The sequence below is a fragment of the Dryobates pubescens genome, chromosome 11, assembly GCF_014839835.1.
Source record: "Dryobates pubescens isolate bDryPub1 chromosome 11, bDryPub1.pri, whole genome shotgun sequence".
NCBI lineage: Eukaryota > Metazoa > Chordata > Aves > Piciformes > Picidae > Dryobates > Dryobates pubescens.
In genome coordinates this window covers 33,797,516-33,816,786 of record NC_071622.1, presented here as the reverse complement: position 1 = coordinate 33,816,786, position 19,271 = coordinate 33,797,516, and the positions used below count along the sequence as shown (strand labels likewise).

The following is a 19,271-nucleotide window of genomic DNA, read 5'->3' as shown; positions in this document are numbered from 1 at the left end:
CTGCCACAGACTATGCTGAGGAAAGCTTGGATGCTGGTAGCTGCTGGTCACAGTGGTAGTAAGTGAAGCATTGTGGCCCTTGCCAAAACGAGGAAGTTCTTTCTGAATTGTTTGCTGATGGGCTTCCATAAAATAATGCTGAGCATGGTCAGAACTTTGGGTGTTGAGTTGCTTTGTCTTTTCTCAATCTGGCATCTGCATGGTGCCATCCAGTTCCTTTCTTGGCCTTGTCTCTTCTGTGTCTCCGTGTGGCTCTCGTGTGGTGGTGACTGGGTTTGTGTTGCTTTCCCAGGAGTGTGTGCTCCTGTGCTCTTGAAGAGAGTCCAGGATTGTGCCCAGGTGAATATTGCTTTGCATCTCTGGCTACAGAACTGGGATGCTTGGGGTTTCAGGATGGCATGGCGTGTGGTACTTGGCAGTTCTTGGTTGATGACAGTGGGAAGAGGTTGGACAGATGCAGCTGACTTCCTCCTGACATACCTGTGCCTTCCCTGAGACTGGATGCTAACACCACATTGTTGACCTGGCATTAACCAAAAGATAAGAGGCATACATTGGGAATTTCACCTCACTGCTTTCTGTAAAAGCACCTCACTGGCTTCCACCAGGGATTGAGGGCAATAAACAAAAGCAGGAATCTTTGTTTCTTTGCCTTTCCTGGTATAAACTATATTATTTGAGTCCAGAAAGGATTGCCAAACTGATAGGCAAAGTAGGTTGTTTGTTGGAGGAAGATACTCAAGAGAGGAATTCAGAACATCATGCCTCCTGACTGAAGAGAAAGTCACCATCAGTGGGTAAAAGTATAGGTTTTTAAAGGACTTGGTGGAGCTGCTTAGGATTTAAAGTCAAGGGTAGCCCAGCATAATTGAGAAGAGAATAAGCACTGGCCTCCTGCAGAGCTGCTTTAGATTCATAGTGCACACCCATGGCACTTCCTAAGTGATGGCAATTGTCTGATGTCAGATGTGAGGAAAGGCACCTTTCTGTGCACTCTGGGGTTGCCCCTTTGGAAAGGGAGTTCTGGCACTTGGTGAACTACATTCCATGCTCTTGAGCAGGTTGGCTTGTTTGGAAGGTTCTTCTGGCACCTACCCTTTATCTGCAAGCTTCTGAAACGCAGTGGTGTGCTTAAAATACGTAATGCTGGAGTGTGTTGGGTCTGACCACATCAGATTAGTAAAAGCAGCTTACCAGCTGGGCCTTGACTTGGAACCACCTTCAGAAGCAGGTCAGAAAAGGCTGTCAGTCTCTGATCAGAGCAGAAGTGTCTGTGGGACAAGCCCAAAGAGGCTTTTTGTCTTGGGTTTGCGGGTTGAAAAGGGCACTAGAGAGGTGAGCAGGAAAACTCTTGATTCTTCTCATGCTCTCCATACAGCAGGCTCTTGCCTGCTCTTCTGAGTGATGAGTTACAGCACAACTGGTTTTTCCTCTTCCTAGTAGTGACCTCCTGGAGCCTGCAGTGCATGAGCTGCTTGTGTCACAAGGAGCCACTTACGACACTGTGGCTTACGGCAGCAAAGTGCTGAACAGCTGAGTCACAGATTCCACTCTGAAGGGATTTTTCATGTGCCTGTTGGCTGAAAAAAATCTTGTTAAGGCATCCCAAGTGCATGAGCCTTGAAGCTTTATCTCTTGAAGCAGAAAAACGAAGTAGGTGTCCCCTTCTGCTGCAGCACTTGGGTTCGGTCACAAGTGGAAATGCCTGCTTGCTTTGTGTACTGCCAGTGGGCAGTAGTAGCACACATCTCAGAACTGTGAGGTATTGTACAGCCCAGCCCCTGTCACACAGAGTGCTTCAGAAAAGGGTGCAGGGTTCAGTTCAGTTTAGCAGTTCAAACCTTTCATGCATTTTAAGTTTAGAAAGGATTATTATGGTCATGACGTTGGAACCGAGAAGCTCTCCAAGTAATCTTAATATCGGGCCTGCAGCTTCTATTTGGATGAGAACAGATGGGAAGGGAGAAAGGAAGTATAAATGAAGAGGAGATTAGTGAGAGGAGGTGGGAACTGCAAAAGCAAATGAGTGGAGTTGAGATAGAAAGGTGCCAGCAGCTATTTTAGATAAGAGAAAATCTTTTCCATGAGCATGGTTGCTACTTGGTTTGCAGTCGCTAGCAGGATGCCCAATGGTGCCTTAGCAGTGGACTCCCTGAGCAGGCAGTGGTGTCACACCACAGGCTGGCAGGGAAATGCATTTGCATGTGGGCAGGGTCAATGACTCTGAGCAGCTGACAACATTTGATGTACCTCTGTTAATCATGTTGGGGCTTTGGCTTGATGAGGAGCTGCTTTCCATCGACTGTGCTCAGCTGAGCACTGCGGAATGGCAGCTCCTGTGAGAGTTGTGCAATCTGGTCTGGGGTGATGCTTTCAGCTCTGGCTTGTGTGTGCCTGTAAAATTGCAAATCAGTTTTCTCACTATAGTGGCAAGCTAGGAATCACAGAATCACAGAAACATTCAGGTTGGAATAGACCCTCAGGATCACCAGGTCCAGCCAGGAACCCTACTCTACAAGGTTCACCCCTGAACCATAGCCCCAAGCTACCAGATCCAAAACCACCTTTAAACACATCCAGGCTTGGTGATTCAACCACCTCTCTGGGCAGCACATTCCAAAGCCTGACCACTCTTGCTGGGAAAAATTCTTCCTAATGTCCAGCCTAAACCTCCCCAGTCACAGAATGATCTGCCAAGAACTTGAGAGCTTTGTGCAGCACCTTGTGAGTACAGCAAAATGAAAAGTTCCACTAAGTTGTCCACAGATTTGAATGGCAAGGAAACACCTGAGCTTATTTGGAGGATGAGCCTTTCTTTAGACCTGCTGGGAGCTATATTTAAAGCTGGAGGTCCCAAGGTCGTGTGAAAGGAAAAATAGTTAGTGGTGAGTGTGCTGTGGTGGTCTGGAGGAGGGATGGAAAGGAGCATGGCCACGTCTGAGCAGGGGCAGGAATAGCTGTGTGATTCTTATGCCAGTGCTTACCTCATGGAGGGTGGCTTGTCTTGGGACTTGCACCGAGCTTCAGTGTAAAAGACAGACTTGAAAGGCTTCATTGCTTAACCTTTCCTTTGCTGGCCAGAACTGCACCTGCTGTGTTTATTTTTCTGCCATTTGTAAGTCCTTGTGTATGGTTTTTAGGCTGTTTTGCAGTGTAAAAACAGAGAAGGCTTAACTTGAAGCACACAATTACTGAGCTGCAGTTCTGTGACTCATTTGTAGCTGCTGAACACCTGGTGTTGGGGGGTGTGTGTCTTGTGTGCAAAAGGGAGACAGCCTCCAGTGACCATCCCCTCGACCTGCATGTTGGAGATGTGCACATCACTGCCTTGAGCTCAAATACAAATTCCCCATCACGAGGCAGGGCAGAAAGAGCAGAAACTCCTGCTTAGCAGCCTCTCTGTCTGCAGGTGGCAAAGCCTGGGATTGCTGCAGAAGCCCAGGAGGTCTGCCTGAGTGCCTCAAAGCCATGTGATTCCTCAGGAGTGGTGTGATCAACCCCACTCTGCTCCCTGAGGGTGCTTGGTTGTCTCTCTGAGAGCAAACCAGCACTGTTAATATTCACATCTCCCCCTAGAGAGCTGGGACCAGCTGTTCTGTGCATTGTTTGCCTGCTGCTGTGGCCATTTGATAGAAGGAATCACACCATGGTTCTTTGCCTTAAATGCTGCAATAGTGTAATCAGCATTCAGATGCATTCACCCCTTCCAGTGTGAACATGTTTTGAAATTAAGAGCTTCAAAGAGTAAAAATGTGAGTAAAAATTAGTGATGTTTCTCCCCTGTGTCTCTCTCAGTGGTGTTTTACATGAAGTGTGCTAATTAAATAAGCACTCTTTTGTGTAATCCTTAAAATGACCCAGATTGCAGTGTGCCTGAGCCAGGCAGCCCAGCACTGTGCCCCATGGAAGGGCAGCCAGCAGGCAGGAGTGGTCAACGTAGCCACACAGCTCCTTCAGTCACAGCAGCTTCTGCAGTGGAAACCCCTCAGATACCTGATAGACATTGAAACCAGGCTTGCTTTGGGTGCTTTTGTAGTGCTAGAGGGAGGTTGCAGGAACCAATTCCTTAGCAGCAGTTCTGGCCTGAGCTGTCTTTCCTCTCCCTAGGCTGTCTGCAGGTTGCATCTTCCCCTCCATTACACTGCTGCTGCCACCTGAAGCAGGTAGATGACAGGAATGGTTGAGGCTGGTCCTCCTCCCCATACTCCCCCAGGTCTGTGGTGGTGCTGTCATGGTACACTGGCAGGCATCTCCCAGTCTGGGGCAGGAGTGCAGCCACGTGTGTGTGTGCCTGCAAAACTGAGTGATGTCACTCAGTAAAGGTGTCACTAAAGGTGGCTCAACCAGAGGTACCATGGCTCTGGTGGCTCAACCAGAGGTACCATGGCTCTGGTGGCTCAATCAGAGGTACCATGGCTCTGGTGGCTCAACCAGAGGTACCATGGCTCTGGTGGCTCAATCAGAGGTACCATGGCTCTGGTGGCTCAACCAGAGGTACCATGGCTCTGGTGGCTCAATCAGAGGTACCATGGCTCTGGTGGCTCAATCAGAGGTACCATGGCTCTGGTGGCTCAACCAGAGGTACCATGGCTCTGGTGGCTCAATCAGAGGTACCATGGCTCTGGTGGCTCAACCAGAGGTACCATGGCTCTGGTGGCTCAATCAGAGGTACCATGGCTCTGGTGGCTCAACCAGAGGTACCATGGCTCTGGTGGCTCAATCAGAGGTACCATGGCTCTGGTGGCTCAACCAGAGGTACCATGGCTCTGGTGGCTCTGGTCTACAGTGGTTATTTGTGTAGCAGAGTCCACACTTCTGCACAAGAGGTAACCCCAGCCCCCACGTTTCATTGTTTCTGGTGTGATGAACAGACACTAACCCTTCAGGAAGCAAAGTGAGCTGAGCATGTGTTGGTTCTCCTTGTGAGGAGCTCTTCAAATCCTTTCCCCAGCTGTCAGCCCAGTGAAGTAACCAAGCACTTTCCTTCACAGGCAACGTTGTTGGCAATCTGGGACACTCCTTTTTCAGCCAGAGCTTCCTTGGAAGCAAAGAACATGGAGGGTTCTTGTACGTTGCAGCCACCTACCAGTCCCTGCAAGACCTGGTGCTGCCGACCCCGCCGTACCTGTTTGGCATCCTCATTCAGAAGTGGGAGACTCCCTGGGCCAAGGTCTTCCCCATCCGCCTGATGCTGCGACTGGGCGCCGAGTACCGACGTAAGTGTCACACAGGCTCTTACAGGATCAGCCAGGCTGGAAGAGACCTCCAAGGTCATCCAGCCCAGCCCATACCCAGCCCTAAACAATCAACCAGACCATGGCCCTAAGTGCCTCATCCAGGCTTTTCTTCAACACCTCCAGGGAGGGTGACTGCACCACCTCCCTGGGCAGCACATTCCAATGCCACTCACTCCTTCTGGGAAGAATTTCTTCCTCACACCCAGCCTAAACCTCCCCTGGTGCTGCTTGAAACTCTGTCCTCCCCTTCTGTCACTGTTGCCTGGGAGAAGAGACCAATCCCCACCTGGCTGCAGCCTCCCTTCAGGTAGCTGTAGAGAGCAATGAGGTCTCCCCTGAGCCTCCTCTTTTCCAGGCTAAACACCCCCAGCTCCCTCAGCCTCTCCTCACAGGGCTGTGCTCCAGACCCCTCCCCAGCCTTGCTGCTCTTCTCTGGACACCTTCCAGCATCTCAACATCTTTCTTAAACTGAGAGGCCCAGAACTGGACACAGGACTCAAGATGTGGCCTAACCAGTGAGAGTTCAGGGGCAGAATGACCTCCTTGCTCCTGCTGGCCACACAATTCCTGATACAGGCCAGTAACCTGCCTCTGGTAGCTGCAGCTGCTGCCTAAAGCACCCAGCCTTCAGCTGTGAGCTCTGCAGACCACACAGCAAGCACAGATAGTGTCTCACAGCCCTTCTTGTGACCTTCCAACAGCTGTGCTGCTTGATCAGGGACATCTTTGCGGGAACTAATCTAGTTCTGAGTAGCTGTGTGGTATTCACTTTGTGACCTGAGAGCTCCCTGCAGAAAAAGTCTGATTCAGCAGCTGTAGTTTGGATAAGAGAGAGCCTTGGAGATGCTGAGCTCTCTCCATGTGGAAATTAAAGAGCTTTTGCTGTGGAGTGTTAAAACCAGGCTGGGTTTCCAAAGGATTACAAGGTGTGTGAAGACAACTGCTGTGGCAGCTGCTTGAAAATCCTCTGTTGCAGCTGGTAACAAATAGGCTGGAGAGAGTGCTTCAGCTAAACCAAACAGTAGCAGTTAGCATGAAGTGAGCATAAAGCTGGGATAAAATAGGTTTCCAAAGATCTTTGTCATTGCTGGAGCAAAGGAATTCTTGGAAGTGTACCATGGTGGGCCAAAAATGTGATGTCCTGTTTGTCAGCTGTTTTAACTGGCACACCTTGTAAGTCTGAAGGTCAGGACAGTGGCTGCTGGACATTGTGCTTGAGAGCTTCTTACCAAATTAAGGTGCAGAGTCTGTGTTACTGCAGGGGTTTGTAACTTGGACTTGGGACATTCAGGGACCAGGGGGAGATTTTCATAAAATACAGAATCACACAGAATTGTCAGGGTTGGAAGAGACCTCAGGGATCATCCAGTTGCAAGCCCCCTGCCATGGGCAGGGACACCTCACACTACAGCAGGTTGCTCACAGCCACATCCAGCCTGGCCTTAAAAGCCTCCAGAGATGAGGCTTCTACCCCCTCCTTGGGCAACCTGTTCCAGTGTCTCACCACCCTGATGGGGAACAACTTCTTCCTGACATCCAATCTGAATTTCCCCCCTCTAGCTGTGCTCCATTGCCTCCAGTCCTATCACCCCCTGACACCCTAAAAAGTCCCTCCCCAGCTTTCTTGTAGCCCCCTTCAGATACTGGAAGGCCACAATAAGGTCTCCTCAGAGCCTTCTTTTCTCCAAACTGAATAGCTCCAACTCTCTCAGTCTGTTTCCATAAGAGAGGGGCTCCAGCCCTCTGCTCATCCTTGTGGCCCTTCTCTAGACACTTTCCAGCACCTCCAAATCCTTCCTGTAATGGGGGCTCCAGAACTGGACACAGTGCTCCATGTGGGGTCTCACCAGAGTGGAGGAGAGGGGGAGAATCATCTCCCTTGCCCTGCTGGCCACACTTCTCTTGATGCAGCCCAGGATGTGGTTGGCTTTCTGGGCTGCAGGTGCACACTGCTGGCTCATGTTGAGCTTCTCATCCCCCAGCACCCCCAAGTCCTTTTCTTCAGGGTGGCTCTCAAGCCAGTTGCTGCCCACCATGTGTATACACTGCACATGCACCACGTTCAGTACCATACCTGTGCTACTGTGCTAAAGGAAAAGCTTCCAAACTTGCTTTTGGAGGATGAGGTCTGCAGGTTAGACTTGTCTAAAGAAACTTTGGTGTTGAAAGTGTAGAAGTTCTTGTGTGGATTGCTGAGATCCTTAGGTAGTGCATTTATTCACATCAGCATGTAGTAAACCAAAGATGCACAAGTGTTGGGTGTGACCATCTGTTTTTGAGCACAGGAACAAAGGGTTTGATACTGGCCAAGAGAAGGACCTGCTTTCAGTGTGTTATGAAGCTGGGTTCTGAAGCACTCCTGTAGCAGTCACTTGGGTTTCAGCATTGTGCTGTGACAGTTGTGGCTATGGGTCACTCCCTCAGTCCCCTCTGCTGCACTGGTGTCCCAGGTTGCCTTGAATGCTGCATCCACTTCTCTGGTGGAATTGTGAGGCTGTGGCTGCTGCTGCAGTACTGCTGGATGTGCAGCTGGTCAGATATGCAGGAGTCACTCTGGGATGCTGACTGTACAGAAGACATCTGCAGATGAGCTGTAAAGCCTCCTGCAGCTGGGACACAGTGCAGCAGCTGCTCAGCCCTGGGGGAGTGTGTGTGGGAGCTGTGGGATCACACCAGCGTGCAGAACCTGCAGCTTATTTCTGTCAGGAAGTCCTGACGATGATACTCAAACCTGCTGAGTGCCTTGCAGCCCATCCTGCCTGCTCTGGGAGCTGGAGGTGTGCAGCAGTTTGGGAAATGAGCTGAGTGTCTGCCTGAGGATAGTTTAGGAGCTTTCCTTCAAACATGAAACCTTGGCATTACGTATGGCTGCATGAGTCATGCTCCAAGCACTGCTCTGGCTTCTGCTGCAACAAAGCAATGCAGCCAGATCCACACACTGCACTTGGAATTGCATCAGAGATGCTCTACAAGTATGGCTGTCAGCCAGGGAATGCAGATCTTTCACATTGCTGACATACTGTCAGTGTCCTCTTGATTGTTTCTGACATCCTCCTGGAGAGGATGTGCCACGTTCTCCTGACCCCGGGAAGTGACATATCTGAGGTGCTGCCTGAGTGTCTCCCGCGGCAGCCACGGCAGGGTGGCCGTGGGAAGGGAGGAAGCCACTTCCAAGCAGGCTGAGAAGAGCATTTAGATAGGGTCACCTCTGCAGTCAGGATCCAGGTGCCTGGGTTCAGCCTGGCAGCGTGGCACTCGCCAGCATTCCTCAGGACTCTCAGGATTGCTTCTGGCAGGGTGGGCAGGGAGCTGTGGCCGGCGTGTGAGGGGCGCCGCAACGCGAAGCTCTTCTGCCCTCCTGCCTCTTAAATTCAGGCCTCCCTTCCAGGCTCCTCTTCAGCTGCTGCTTACCATCTTGTATGTGAGTCTGGCTTTGCAGAATCTCGGCACAGAAGCTTCCTCCTGACCTCCTCTGTTTTCTTTTGTCCTAGTTTATCCCTGCCCACTCTTCAGTGTCAGATTTCGCAAGCCTCTGTTTGGCGAGACAGGACACACCATCATGAACCTCCTTGCAGTAAGTGCTGAGGCTGGCTTTGCACCTTCCACTGCTGGGTGTGGGGAGAGCTGGGCTCCTGGTGCCCAGAGGAGCTGGCAGGCTTAGAAGGTGGGCATTTGGGTGAGTTTCCCTGCTGTAAGGGCTGCTGGGTGTTAGCTTCCAGCAGCAGGCTGCGTTGTAACAAGGTACCCAAACCAAGGGCCACCTGGGCACCTTCGTGGGGGGGGTGAAACCAGGGCAGGTTCTTGCCTCAGAAGAGTTGGGTCATCACAGCATGCAGTCACAGCTCTGGTGACATGTCATCCTTAGCAGTTATTAGCTCTCCCTGCTTGGCAAATGTTTGCAATACAGAAAGTTCTCTTTGATGCATGACTTAATCTCACTGCTAGAAAAACTAACAACTTTATCCAGTAGTGTAGGAGAGCACAGGGAGCAGTTTCCTTCCAGGCAATGATGACATGCAGAGCTGGAGGATGGTAGTGTTGATGTAAGAAAAGCAGGGCCATGGCTAACAGCCTTGATGATGTCCTTTCATCTGTTGAGTTCAAGCACACAGGGTACAAGCTATGACATCTCCATCCCTCCTTGCCTTCATCACTGACTCCATTATTTGGCTGGGCTAGCTGGTAGTCACTAGGATAGTTATGAGACCTGCAGTGCTGATGGTGATCATCACTCCTCTAACTTCTCAAAACTTGTTTTCATTACCAGGACTTCAGAAACTACCAGTACACGCTGCCTGTGGTTCAAGGCTTAGTGGTTGATATGGAAGTCAGAAAAACCAGCATCAAAATTCCCAGCAACAGATATAATGAGGTAAAGCTGATGAGAAATACCTGGGATCTACAGGAATTTTATTGCCTCCCTGACTGCCTGGAAAGCAAATGATAAATGCATGATGCACACATCCTCGTGAGGTGACTGAGGGTGGCTCACAGGGAGGGAGAACTCTGTTCAGTTTAGTGCTCAGAGGTGACCCAATTGTGGCCTTCCAGTATCTGAAGGGGGTCTACAAGAAGGCTGGGGAGGGACTTCTCAGGATATCAGGTAGTGATAGGAATAGGGGGAATGGAATGAAGCTGGAGGTGGGGAGATTCAGGCTGGAGGTGAGGAGGAAGTTCTTCACCATGAGAGTGGTGAAGCCCTGGAATGGGTTGTCCAGGGAGGTGGTTGAGGCCCCATCCCTGGAGGTGTTTAAGCCCAGGCTGGATGAGGCTCTGGCCAGCCTGATCTAGTGTGGGGTGTCCCTGCCCATGGCAGGGGGGTTGGAACTAGATGATCCTTGTGGTCCCTTCCAACCCTGACTGATACTATGATACTATGAAAGAAGCTGGCAGATACACATTGGAAGTAAACTGGGAGGCAAAAGTACCTCAGCTTTTCTCATCCATGTTTGTGTATACTGGAAGCATTTATTGCTGTTTGTTGGACTGCTGCTTATTGGGTGTGAAATTGCACCATCTCCGTGTTACACTTGACTTGTGTGAGTAAATCAGTGTCCTCAGTGCTGTGGGGAGAGCTGGGTGAGAAGATACTTGAACACAGAATAGTAGAATTGTCAGGGTTGGAAGAGACCTCAAGGATCATCCAGTTGCAAGCCCCCTGCCATGGGCAGGGACACCTCACACTACAGCAGGTTGCTCACAGCCACATCCAGCCTGGCCTTCAAAACCTCCAGGGATGAGGCTTCTACCACCTCCCTGGGCAACCTGTGCCAGTGTCTCACCACCCTCATGGGGAAGAACTTCCTAACATCCAATCTGAACCTACCCATTTCTAGTTTTGCTCCATTCCCCCCAGTCCTATCACTCCCTGACACCCTAAAAAGTCCCCCCCCAGCTTTCTTGTAGCCCCCTTCAGAGACTGGAAGGCCACAATAAGGCCCCCCTGTGATCTTCTCTTCTCCAAACCAAACAGCCCCAACTCTCTCCCCCAGAGGACAATGGAGCAGGTGATTGTTTGGTGCTCTGCCTGGAGAGAAGGGCATAACTTGGTATTTTGAAACCAATGAGTAGTTGGACTGAGAGCAAAGATGCTGAGCAAAATGCTGTTGGTAAAAGTTTTTGCTTACAGCTTTGTCTCAAAAGAATTGCCCTGCATGCAAGAAGCATTTGAGTGAAATAAGAGGACAATGAAGTAAGTTGAACAAAAGGGAGAAGTGTTCTTAAGTGAAGTTTGGAAAAGATGAAACTGATGAAGCAAGAAGACAGAGGGTTTGTTAAAAGGGCTGTTAATTATTGATGCAGTTGTGAGCAAATGGAGGTCAGTGAAGTTTGCATGGATTAGATAGAGATGGGCACACAGAGTGCACTTCAGGCAGCGTTAGCCTGGGCCTTCTGCTTGCAAGGCTTCAGGCCTCTGCTGGGCACTGCACCAGGCTGGGCTCTGAGGAAATTCCTGTGCTGTGCAGCTTAGCAAAACCTCTGCATCAAGCTTGGGTTCTCTGCCCAGGGTGAATGAAGGCTTCAGCTTTTCACAGGATCACAGAAACATTCAGGTTGGTAAAGACCCTCAGGATCACCAGGTCCAACACACAACCCCACTCTACAAGGGTCACTCCTAAACCATAGCCCCAAGCACCACATCCAAACCACCTTTAAACTCATCCAGGCTTGGTGACTCCACCACCTCCCTGGGCAGCACATTCCAATCCCTGACCACTCCTGCTGGGAAAAAATTCTTCCTACTGTCCAGTCTAAACCTCCTCAGTCATAGCTGGAGGCTGTTCCCTCTTGTTCTATCACTAATGACCTGTGAGAGGAGACCAGCACCAGCCTCTCTACAATGTCCTTTCAGGTAGTTGTAGAGAGCCAGGAGGTCTCCCCCCAGCCTCCTCTTTTCCAAACTAACCATCCCCAGCTCCTTCAGTTGCTCTTCATCAGATTTATTCTCCAGGCCCTTCCCCAGCTTCCTTGCCCTCCTCTGCACTGGCTGCAGCACCTCCACATCTCTCTTGCACTGAAGTGCCCAAAACTGAACCACAATAGTTGAGGTGTGGCCTCATCAGAGCAAGTACAAGTACAAGGGGACAATTGCCTCCCTGCTCCTGCTGGACACAGCATTTCTGATCCAAGCCAGGATGCCTTTGGCTTTCTTGGCCACCTGGGCATACTGCTGGCTCATGTTCAGTTGCTTGTCCATTAGAACCCCCAGGTCCCTTTCTGCCAGGCAGCTTTCCAGCCATGCTGCCCCAACCCTTTGAAATGGAGCCTGTGTCACTAACATAACTGCTGCCCAGGGAGGTGGTGGAGTGGCCATCCCTGGAGGTCTTTAAGAAAAGCTTGGATGTGGCACTTGGTGGCCTGGTTTAGCTGCTGTGCTGGTGTTAGGTCCTAGGCTGGACTTGATGATCTCAGAGGTCTTTTCCAGCCTCAGTAATTCTGTGATTTTCCTTGTCAGGGCTTTCACTGGGGGGTGTATGTAATCTGATTTGCCTTTTTGCCTTTTGAGCAAACAAACAAGTTTTGGTATTGGAACAAATCCCAGAGCTAGGTGGCTCCCTCAGTTTTCTTTGGGATCAAAAAAATCTGATAGTCTGAGCCTCCATGAAGAGGAGGAAAGAAGTTACATAAAGAATTTGTCAGGACCTGTACTGGTTATGTGTATTAGAGAGTGGTCAGCAAACCCCAGGTGGTTTAGATGGTCTGAGAAGGCCTCCTGTGCAGAGGATGGAAATGATTTCTTGTTGCCTGGGATGCAGATCCTTTTAATAAGCTTTCAGACTGGGAGCATTGATCCCAGTTTCACTGGTTCATGCTGGTGAAGCACAGAGACAGTGAAGTTTTGGGTTCTGGTCATGGTAGAACCAGCATTAAATGCCATGAGCCTGCATGCCAGTCTGGCACTGACGTGGGGACAGCGTTCAGGGTTTGTGTCACATGCAGCTGTAGTTGGGTCAACAAGCCAGGGAGTTCCTCCCAGTGTTCTCCTGTGAAGCAGTGCTAGAGAGAAGAGCTCTTGCAGCCTATGTAGCTGTCTCTGACACCAGAGCTTTGCTCAGCTGTGCCTAACACCAAAAAAAGCTGTCTGGCAGAAAGGGACCTGGGGGTTCTAATGGACAAGCAACTGAACATGAGCCAGCAGTGTGCCCAGGTGGTCAAGAAAGCCAATGGCATCCTGGCTGGGATTAGAAATGCTGTGTCCAGCAGGAGCAGGGAGGGGATTGTCCCCTTGTACTCAGCTCTGGGGAGGTCACACCTTGAGTGTTGTGTCCAGTTTTGGGCACCTCAATCCAAGAGAGATGTGGAGGTGCTGGAGCCAGTGCAGAGGAGGGCAAGGAAGCTGGGGAAGGGCCTGGAGAATAAATCTGATGAAGAGCAACTGAAGGAGCTGGGGATGGTTGGTTTGGAAAAGAGGAGGCTGAGGGGAGACCTCATGGCTCTCTACAGCTACCTGAAAGGACATTGTGGAGAGGCTGGTGCTGGTCCCTTCTCACAGGTCATTAGTGATAGAACAAGAGGGAACAGCCTCAAGCTGTGACTGGGGAGGTTTAGACTGGACAGTAGGAAGAATTTTTTCCCAGCAGGAGTGGTCAGGGTTTGGAATGTGCTGCCCAGGGAGGTGGTGGAGTCCCCAAGCCTGGGTGTGTTTAAAGGTAGTTTGGATCTGGTAGCTTGGGGATTTGGTTTAGGGGTAAACCTTGTAGAGTAGGGTTCTGGGTTGGACTTGGTGATCCTGAGGGTCTTTTCCAACGTGAATGTTCCTGTGATTTATCTTAACCACATGGAAGGTGGCACCTCAGAGCACCTGGGTGGTGTAAGCCTGGACCCTCTGCAGAGGCAGTTCGTGGTTCTGAGTGCTGGAGCTGGACAGGAGCACAGCGTACAGCTAAGAAGCTTGGTGTCTGCTCAGGCTGTTCCAGAGCCACCTGTGCCAGGTGGTGGCTGGGCAGCAGGGTGGCAGTGTCCCCTGTCTGTGCTTGCAGATGATGAAAGCCATGAACAAGTCCAACGAGCACGTGCTGGCGGGCGGCGCCTGCTTCAACGAGAAGGCAGACTCCCACCTGGTGTGTGTGCAGAACGACGACGGCAACTACCAGACACAGGCCATCAGCATCCACAACCAGCCCAGGAAGGGTGAGAGGGGGCTTCCCCCAGGGCTCTGTCTCCTCCCTGCTGCTCCTGCCACCCTGCCAGCAGGGCCTTTGCCGGTGCCTCACAGCTGGGCTTGCCTGCATTCCCCCAGCTCCTGTCAGACCTCCAGAGACGGTAACCCTGCCTGCCCTTTACCCCCTCAGTGTTTACAGCCCTTGCAGAATCCACATTCTGAGGTGTGAGGGGGCACACAGTGTGTTTTGCATCCTGTCTGCAGCCCACATCACCCTTCTCAAGGTCAGTGGTGCTGCACTGAATTATCCTGAGAGGTGTTGCAGCAGCTTCACAGATCAAGCAGATGTAAGACAAAGCACACAACCATATTTAGGGGGCAGCAAGCTGGTAATGCTGCCTGCTCAAGACAGCTCAGGCCTTGAGGGGCTCCAGAGCTCCCAGAGCTGGAACTGGTTTAGGCATCACTTCTCCATGGATAGCTTTGGCATTACTGAGGACTGCAGGTGAGGTTGTGGTTGCCTGTGTGTGTGCCCTGCACTGTGTGAAAGGAGGAAGATGAGATTTGTGTGAGAGAAAGGTAAATAGGAAGAGCCAACAGCAGCAGCATTTTAATAGTTCTGCTTCAAGGAGCTCCTCCTGTTCCCCTCAATTAGCCCATCTCATTTCCAGGCTTATTTGTGTTAGAGGAGGCTGAAAGGCTGCAGCAGCAGTGTGCTGAGAATTTAAATGATGTGGTTTTGGGGGAACATCTCCAGCAAAGATATTGATGCTATTTCCAGATGAGAACAAGCAAGACAGAGGCCAACTTCCATGTTTTTGCAGGTGTCCCCACTCACTCCAGTGAGGGTAGTGGCATGGGATGTGACTCAGGACCTGTGGGCTTCTCTGTCTTCTGTTTATTTTACACATGGGAGAAGAGGAGGGATTTCCAGCAGGAATCTCATGGTGTTCACCTAAGAGAACTTTACTTCAAATTACATGGCTTTGAGCTGTGGCCCTGCCAGTGGGTTGGTGGTGCGGCTTGCTCACAGTGTCTGCCAGCTGTGTGAGAACATTTAGAAGTTAATTATGTACTTGGTTACCCTAACTGAGCAGTCCTGAAACTTAGAGGTGTGTGTGGGGAGAGGGAGGGTGGTGAAATCTGAACAAACCCCATGTCCAGGTTAAGTAGTAGCTGGGTGGTTTGCCCTTCCGTGTCCAAGCCTGGGATGTGCACTGCAGTCACCTTAGTTCTAAGCAGCACCAGCTCTGATTTAGACTGGTGAGCTCTGTGGCTGATGGAGCTGGTTCTTCTGCAAGGCCCTGTTTGGGTGAAAGCCTCACTGAAGCTCTCCTGTTGTTGTTGCAGTGACTGGTGCCAGCTTCTTTGTGTTCAGCGGAGCTTTAAAATCCTCCTCAGGCTACCTTGCCAAGTCCAGCATCGTGGAAGGTAAGCACTGAGGAGCTCCCCTCCTAAAGGAGGGCTCAGCAGAGCTCTGCTGCTGTGCCTGGGACACCTGGCTCAGGCTGCTGCTTCAGCTTCATCCTGCTTTGCAGCCAGAAATCCCCAGTTTCCTTCAATGAGGAGCAGCTGCTCCACATGCACGAGACAGGGAGACAAGAAAATGTGGGTGAGAGATGAACTACCTGGCTGGTGAGCCTGGGATCAGTGGGATCAGCTTTGGGTTGAGTTTAAGCAGCAAGGGATGTGTCATCCACTGAGCAGCAGAGGAAGCCCTGCTCCCAAATAGCTCTGCATTATGCAAGGTTTTGATGTGCATTGCTTGTGTGCTTGCATGTGGGCAGATGAGAACATGACAAGTGGAGACGGCTGAGCTGGTCCCTCTCTGATCTGTTCTTCTTTTAGCAGTTGTCTTGTCACAGAAATAAATGCCAGTGAATGTGTTCAGGGATGTGGTGCTGCTCCTTAGCTGAGCTGCAGAGCTTCGTAGCCTGGGCTCCCCACAGCTGTGCCAGCACAGACAGCAGTGCTTGCAGGGTGCTCCCTTCAGGCTGAGAGAGGGGTGCAGGAAGACCAGCAGCAACTCCTTAAGCTCCAGAGCTTGCAGCTGTCTGGGCCAGTGGTCCCCAGGGCTGGAAAGCAGCCCTCCCTGTAAGCCAGCAGCTCTAGGTCATGGCACCATTTGCTGTGTCCTAATGGGGGATTTACTGCCAGGCAGAGCTGCAGGGGGCTTCAGGCAGGGAGGCTGCACACTGGGGAGGGCTCACAAATTATTTCTGCAGTCATTTATAGGCTGACCCAGTCCAATTTCTTCTGCCACTGTCAGGCAGGCATTGACTTCTCAAAAGTTGCCACCACTGGAGCGCTGCTTCCAGTGTCAGGAGTGGTGACACTGAATGGAGGGAGGTCACCTGGGCTTTCTGAGGGCTGCCTGGGGCAAGTGGCAGGTTTTGAGGGAAACTTGTGTGGCCACTGCTATAGCTGACTTTACCTGGGAGGTAGACTTCACCCTAGCCTTGGTTTTCCCTAGTCAAGGCTCATCAGTGTTGCATGGTAGGAATCTGAGAGCTCAGGAATGGTCTCATGTGGCGTTGCTGCCATGACTCCTAGCCCAGGTCTGCTGCACAAAGAGGAAGGATGTTTGCTTTCTGTGGTACAGAGGCTCCCTTCAGCATGGCTTCTCTTGCCTTATGAGGATTTCTTGGGTCCCTAGATGGAGTAATGGTCCAGATCACTGCAGAGAACATGGACTCTTTGAGGCAGGCCTTGAGAGAGATGAAAGACTTCACCATCACTTGTGGCAAAGTAGATGCTGAAGATCCTCAGGAACATGTCCATATTCAGTGGGTAGAAGATTATAAGAACTTCAGTAAGGGGTAAGTAGGGGAGCAGCCACTTGACACAGAATGGTGGCTCTGTGACTGTGCTTATTAAAAATGTTAATTGAGCTTAATAAGGTGCACAAGTCTTCAAATCAATAGGAGTTACAGGTCTGGGCCTCTCTTTTTGAGTGATAAGATGCAATTAAATGTAATGAAAATGGAATTGAGACACCAGAGCTTTGGGGCATCAATTTAGGAAGCTGTCAGTGCTATGGATTTTTTCCCATTGCTGATACCCAGTTATTGGAGACCACTAAGCTGTCTCCAAGCTCAGTGCTGAAGCCTGCATATCGTGGTCACTTGGCTTTCTTGGCATTTGGGCTGCAGTAAGGAGTGCTAGAAATAAAACTGCTGAACAGCAGCTGTCTGGTGGGGCTCTTGGTAGTTCAGCCAAAAGAAAGGTGCACATGGCAGTGAAGTATTGATGGCAGTGAAGTGCTGTTGTGATGGGTACAGTGGGCAAGGACTCAGCACCTAGCAGGAAGGATATCTCTGCAGTTTCAGGGTCTCTCATTAAGTTCTGGGCTAAGCAGCATCTCAGCATTGCTTGGCTGACACTGGGGTTATAGATCAGTGACAATGAGGAGACCTTAGTGTGGCCTTCCAGTATCTGAGAGATACTACAAGAGAGCTGGGGAGGGACTTTTTAGGGTGTCAGGGAGTGATAGGACTGAGGGGAATGGAACAAAACTAGAAATGGGTAGATTCAGATTGGATGTTAGGAAGAAGTTCCTCCCCATGAGGGTGGTGAGACACTGCAACAGGTTGCCCAGGGAGGTGGTGGAAGCCTCATCCCTGGAGGTTTTGAAGGCCAGGCTGGATGTGACTGTGAGCAGCCTGCTCTAGTGTGAGGTGTCCCTGCCCATGACAGGGGGGCTGGAACTAGATGTTCTTGAGGTCCCTTCCAACCCTAAGAGTGCTGTGATTCTGTGAACTCTCTATGAAACACCTCACTGCTCTGTCAGTGCCTTAGGAGAGGTCAGCTCTGGTGGGAAGCTTTGTTGGAAAGCCTGCAGGAAGGTGCCCCCTGCACCTTGTTTGTACAGACCAGGGTGGGTGTCAGGGGCAGGAGCTGCAGGGACAGCAGGGAGCATGCAGCCTCTTGGCTCTGCCCTCTGGGAGCCCATTCCAGCAAGGCTGCTTACCATGGAGCTCCAGGCCCAGAAGCAGGGTCACAGTTGGCTGCATTCAAGATCACTGGGGTTGGCAGCCTGAGAGGAGCCTCTGGGGTCCCTTCTGAGGCTGGGTCTGTCTCCTGTTAAACTGATGTGGCTAAGTCACCACCTGGCTGGGTCCAGCTGCAGAACACTCAGTTACCAACAAAGCTGCAGTGAGGCCATTGGAGGATTCAGGTGTCACAGGGAGCTGCCCTTGGATGCTGAGGTGGTTCTCCTGTGCAGTGGGCTCTGTTCAGCACATAGAACTGACCCTTTATGCTCCCTCTTCCAGGGTTGTAAGCCCTATTGATGGGAAGTCAATGGAGTCTATCACAAGCGTGAAGATCTTCCACGGCTCAGAGTACAAGGCGAACGGGAAGGTCATCCGCTGGACAGAGGTAAGCAGGCAGAGGGAGTGGCAGGAACTGCCACAAAGATGATGAAGGCAGTGGAACATCTTCCTTATGAGGAGAGCCTGAGGGAGCTGAGGGCTCTTGAGCTTGGAGAGGAGGAGTCTGAGAGGTGACCTCAATTCATGTTTATAAAGATGTGCAGGGTGAGTGCCCAGAGGATGGAGCCAGGCTCTGCTGGGTGATGCCCAATGACAGCACAAGGGCCAATGGTGGAAGCTGAGGCAGAGGAAGTTCCATGGAAACAGGAGGAAAACATTTTCCCTGTGAGGGTGACAGAACACTGGAACAGGCTGCCCAGGGGGGTTGTGGAGTCTCCCTCTCTGGAGATCCAAAAGGTCTGCCTGGATGTGTTCCTGTGTGATCTGCTCTAGGTGCCCCTGCCCTGGCAGGGGTGTTGGACTGGATGAACTTCCGAGGTCTCTTCCAGCCCCTAACATTCTGTGATTCTGTGAAACTCACCTCTGGCATTTTGGCCTTGCAGCTCTTGCCCAGGCTTCTTTCACCTTGCTCTCCCTGATCACCACAATTAAAGCAGCAACTGTGAGCTCTGTTTCCTCCGAGGGAAGATTCACTGTGGCAGAATGAATGCCCTAGTGCTGGCGCAGGGCTCCCACAGCCAGCCTCTGCAGCCCGCTCTGCGCTGGCCACCTCCTCTCACACGTGGGTGTGGAAGGTGGAGGGAAGGTGACAGTTGGTGTCACCAGTGGTTGGGTTTAAAAACCAACTCTGGAAATGGAGACAGACCTTCGAACTATCTGATTTGGAGCCACCTTCCCTCAAGTGGTGCAAATCAAAAGGAATGTTCTGTGGCATCAATCACTTGCACAAACTGCTGGCACAGCTGATGGCACCTGGGCCTCTGCCAGCTCACAAATGCCAATGGCAAAAGATTTCTTGAAGTGTTTCACTTAAGCTGCCCAGGAGGAACCAAGTTACTCACTGCAGCTTGGCTCCTTAGTGCCCTCTTCTCCCAGGGCTGCTGGGCAGAACAGAGACAAGTTTGGTGACAGCAGCAGTAGAGAGCTTCAGGTTGTACC

At 51.2% G+C, this 19,271-nt stretch overlaps 1 protein-coding gene across 2 annotated transcripts in view; it reads left to right on the top strand.

The window, feature by feature from the left end:
- The window catches only part of ZFYVE9 (zinc finger FYVE-type containing 9), a 77,471-nt gene that overhangs the window by 55,753 nt on the left and 2,447 nt on the right, over positions 1 to 19,271 (top strand). For both annotated transcript variants that reach the window (XM_054165102.1, XM_054165103.1), the window contains 7 exons: positions 4,992 to 5,216; positions 8,729 to 8,811; positions 9,505 to 9,609; positions 13,718 to 13,868; positions 15,190 to 15,270; positions 16,496 to 16,658; positions 18,114 to 18,219. In XM_054165102.1, coding sequence (XP_054021077.1) covers positions 4,992 to 5,216; positions 8,729 to 8,811; positions 9,505 to 9,609; positions 13,718 to 13,868; positions 15,190 to 15,270; positions 16,496 to 16,658; positions 18,114 to 18,219 — 914 coding nt within the window. The remainder of the gene's footprint in view (positions 1 to 4,991; positions 5,217 to 8,728; positions 8,812 to 9,504; positions 9,610 to 13,717; positions 13,869 to 15,189; positions 15,271 to 16,495; positions 16,659 to 18,113; positions 18,220 to 19,271) is intronic.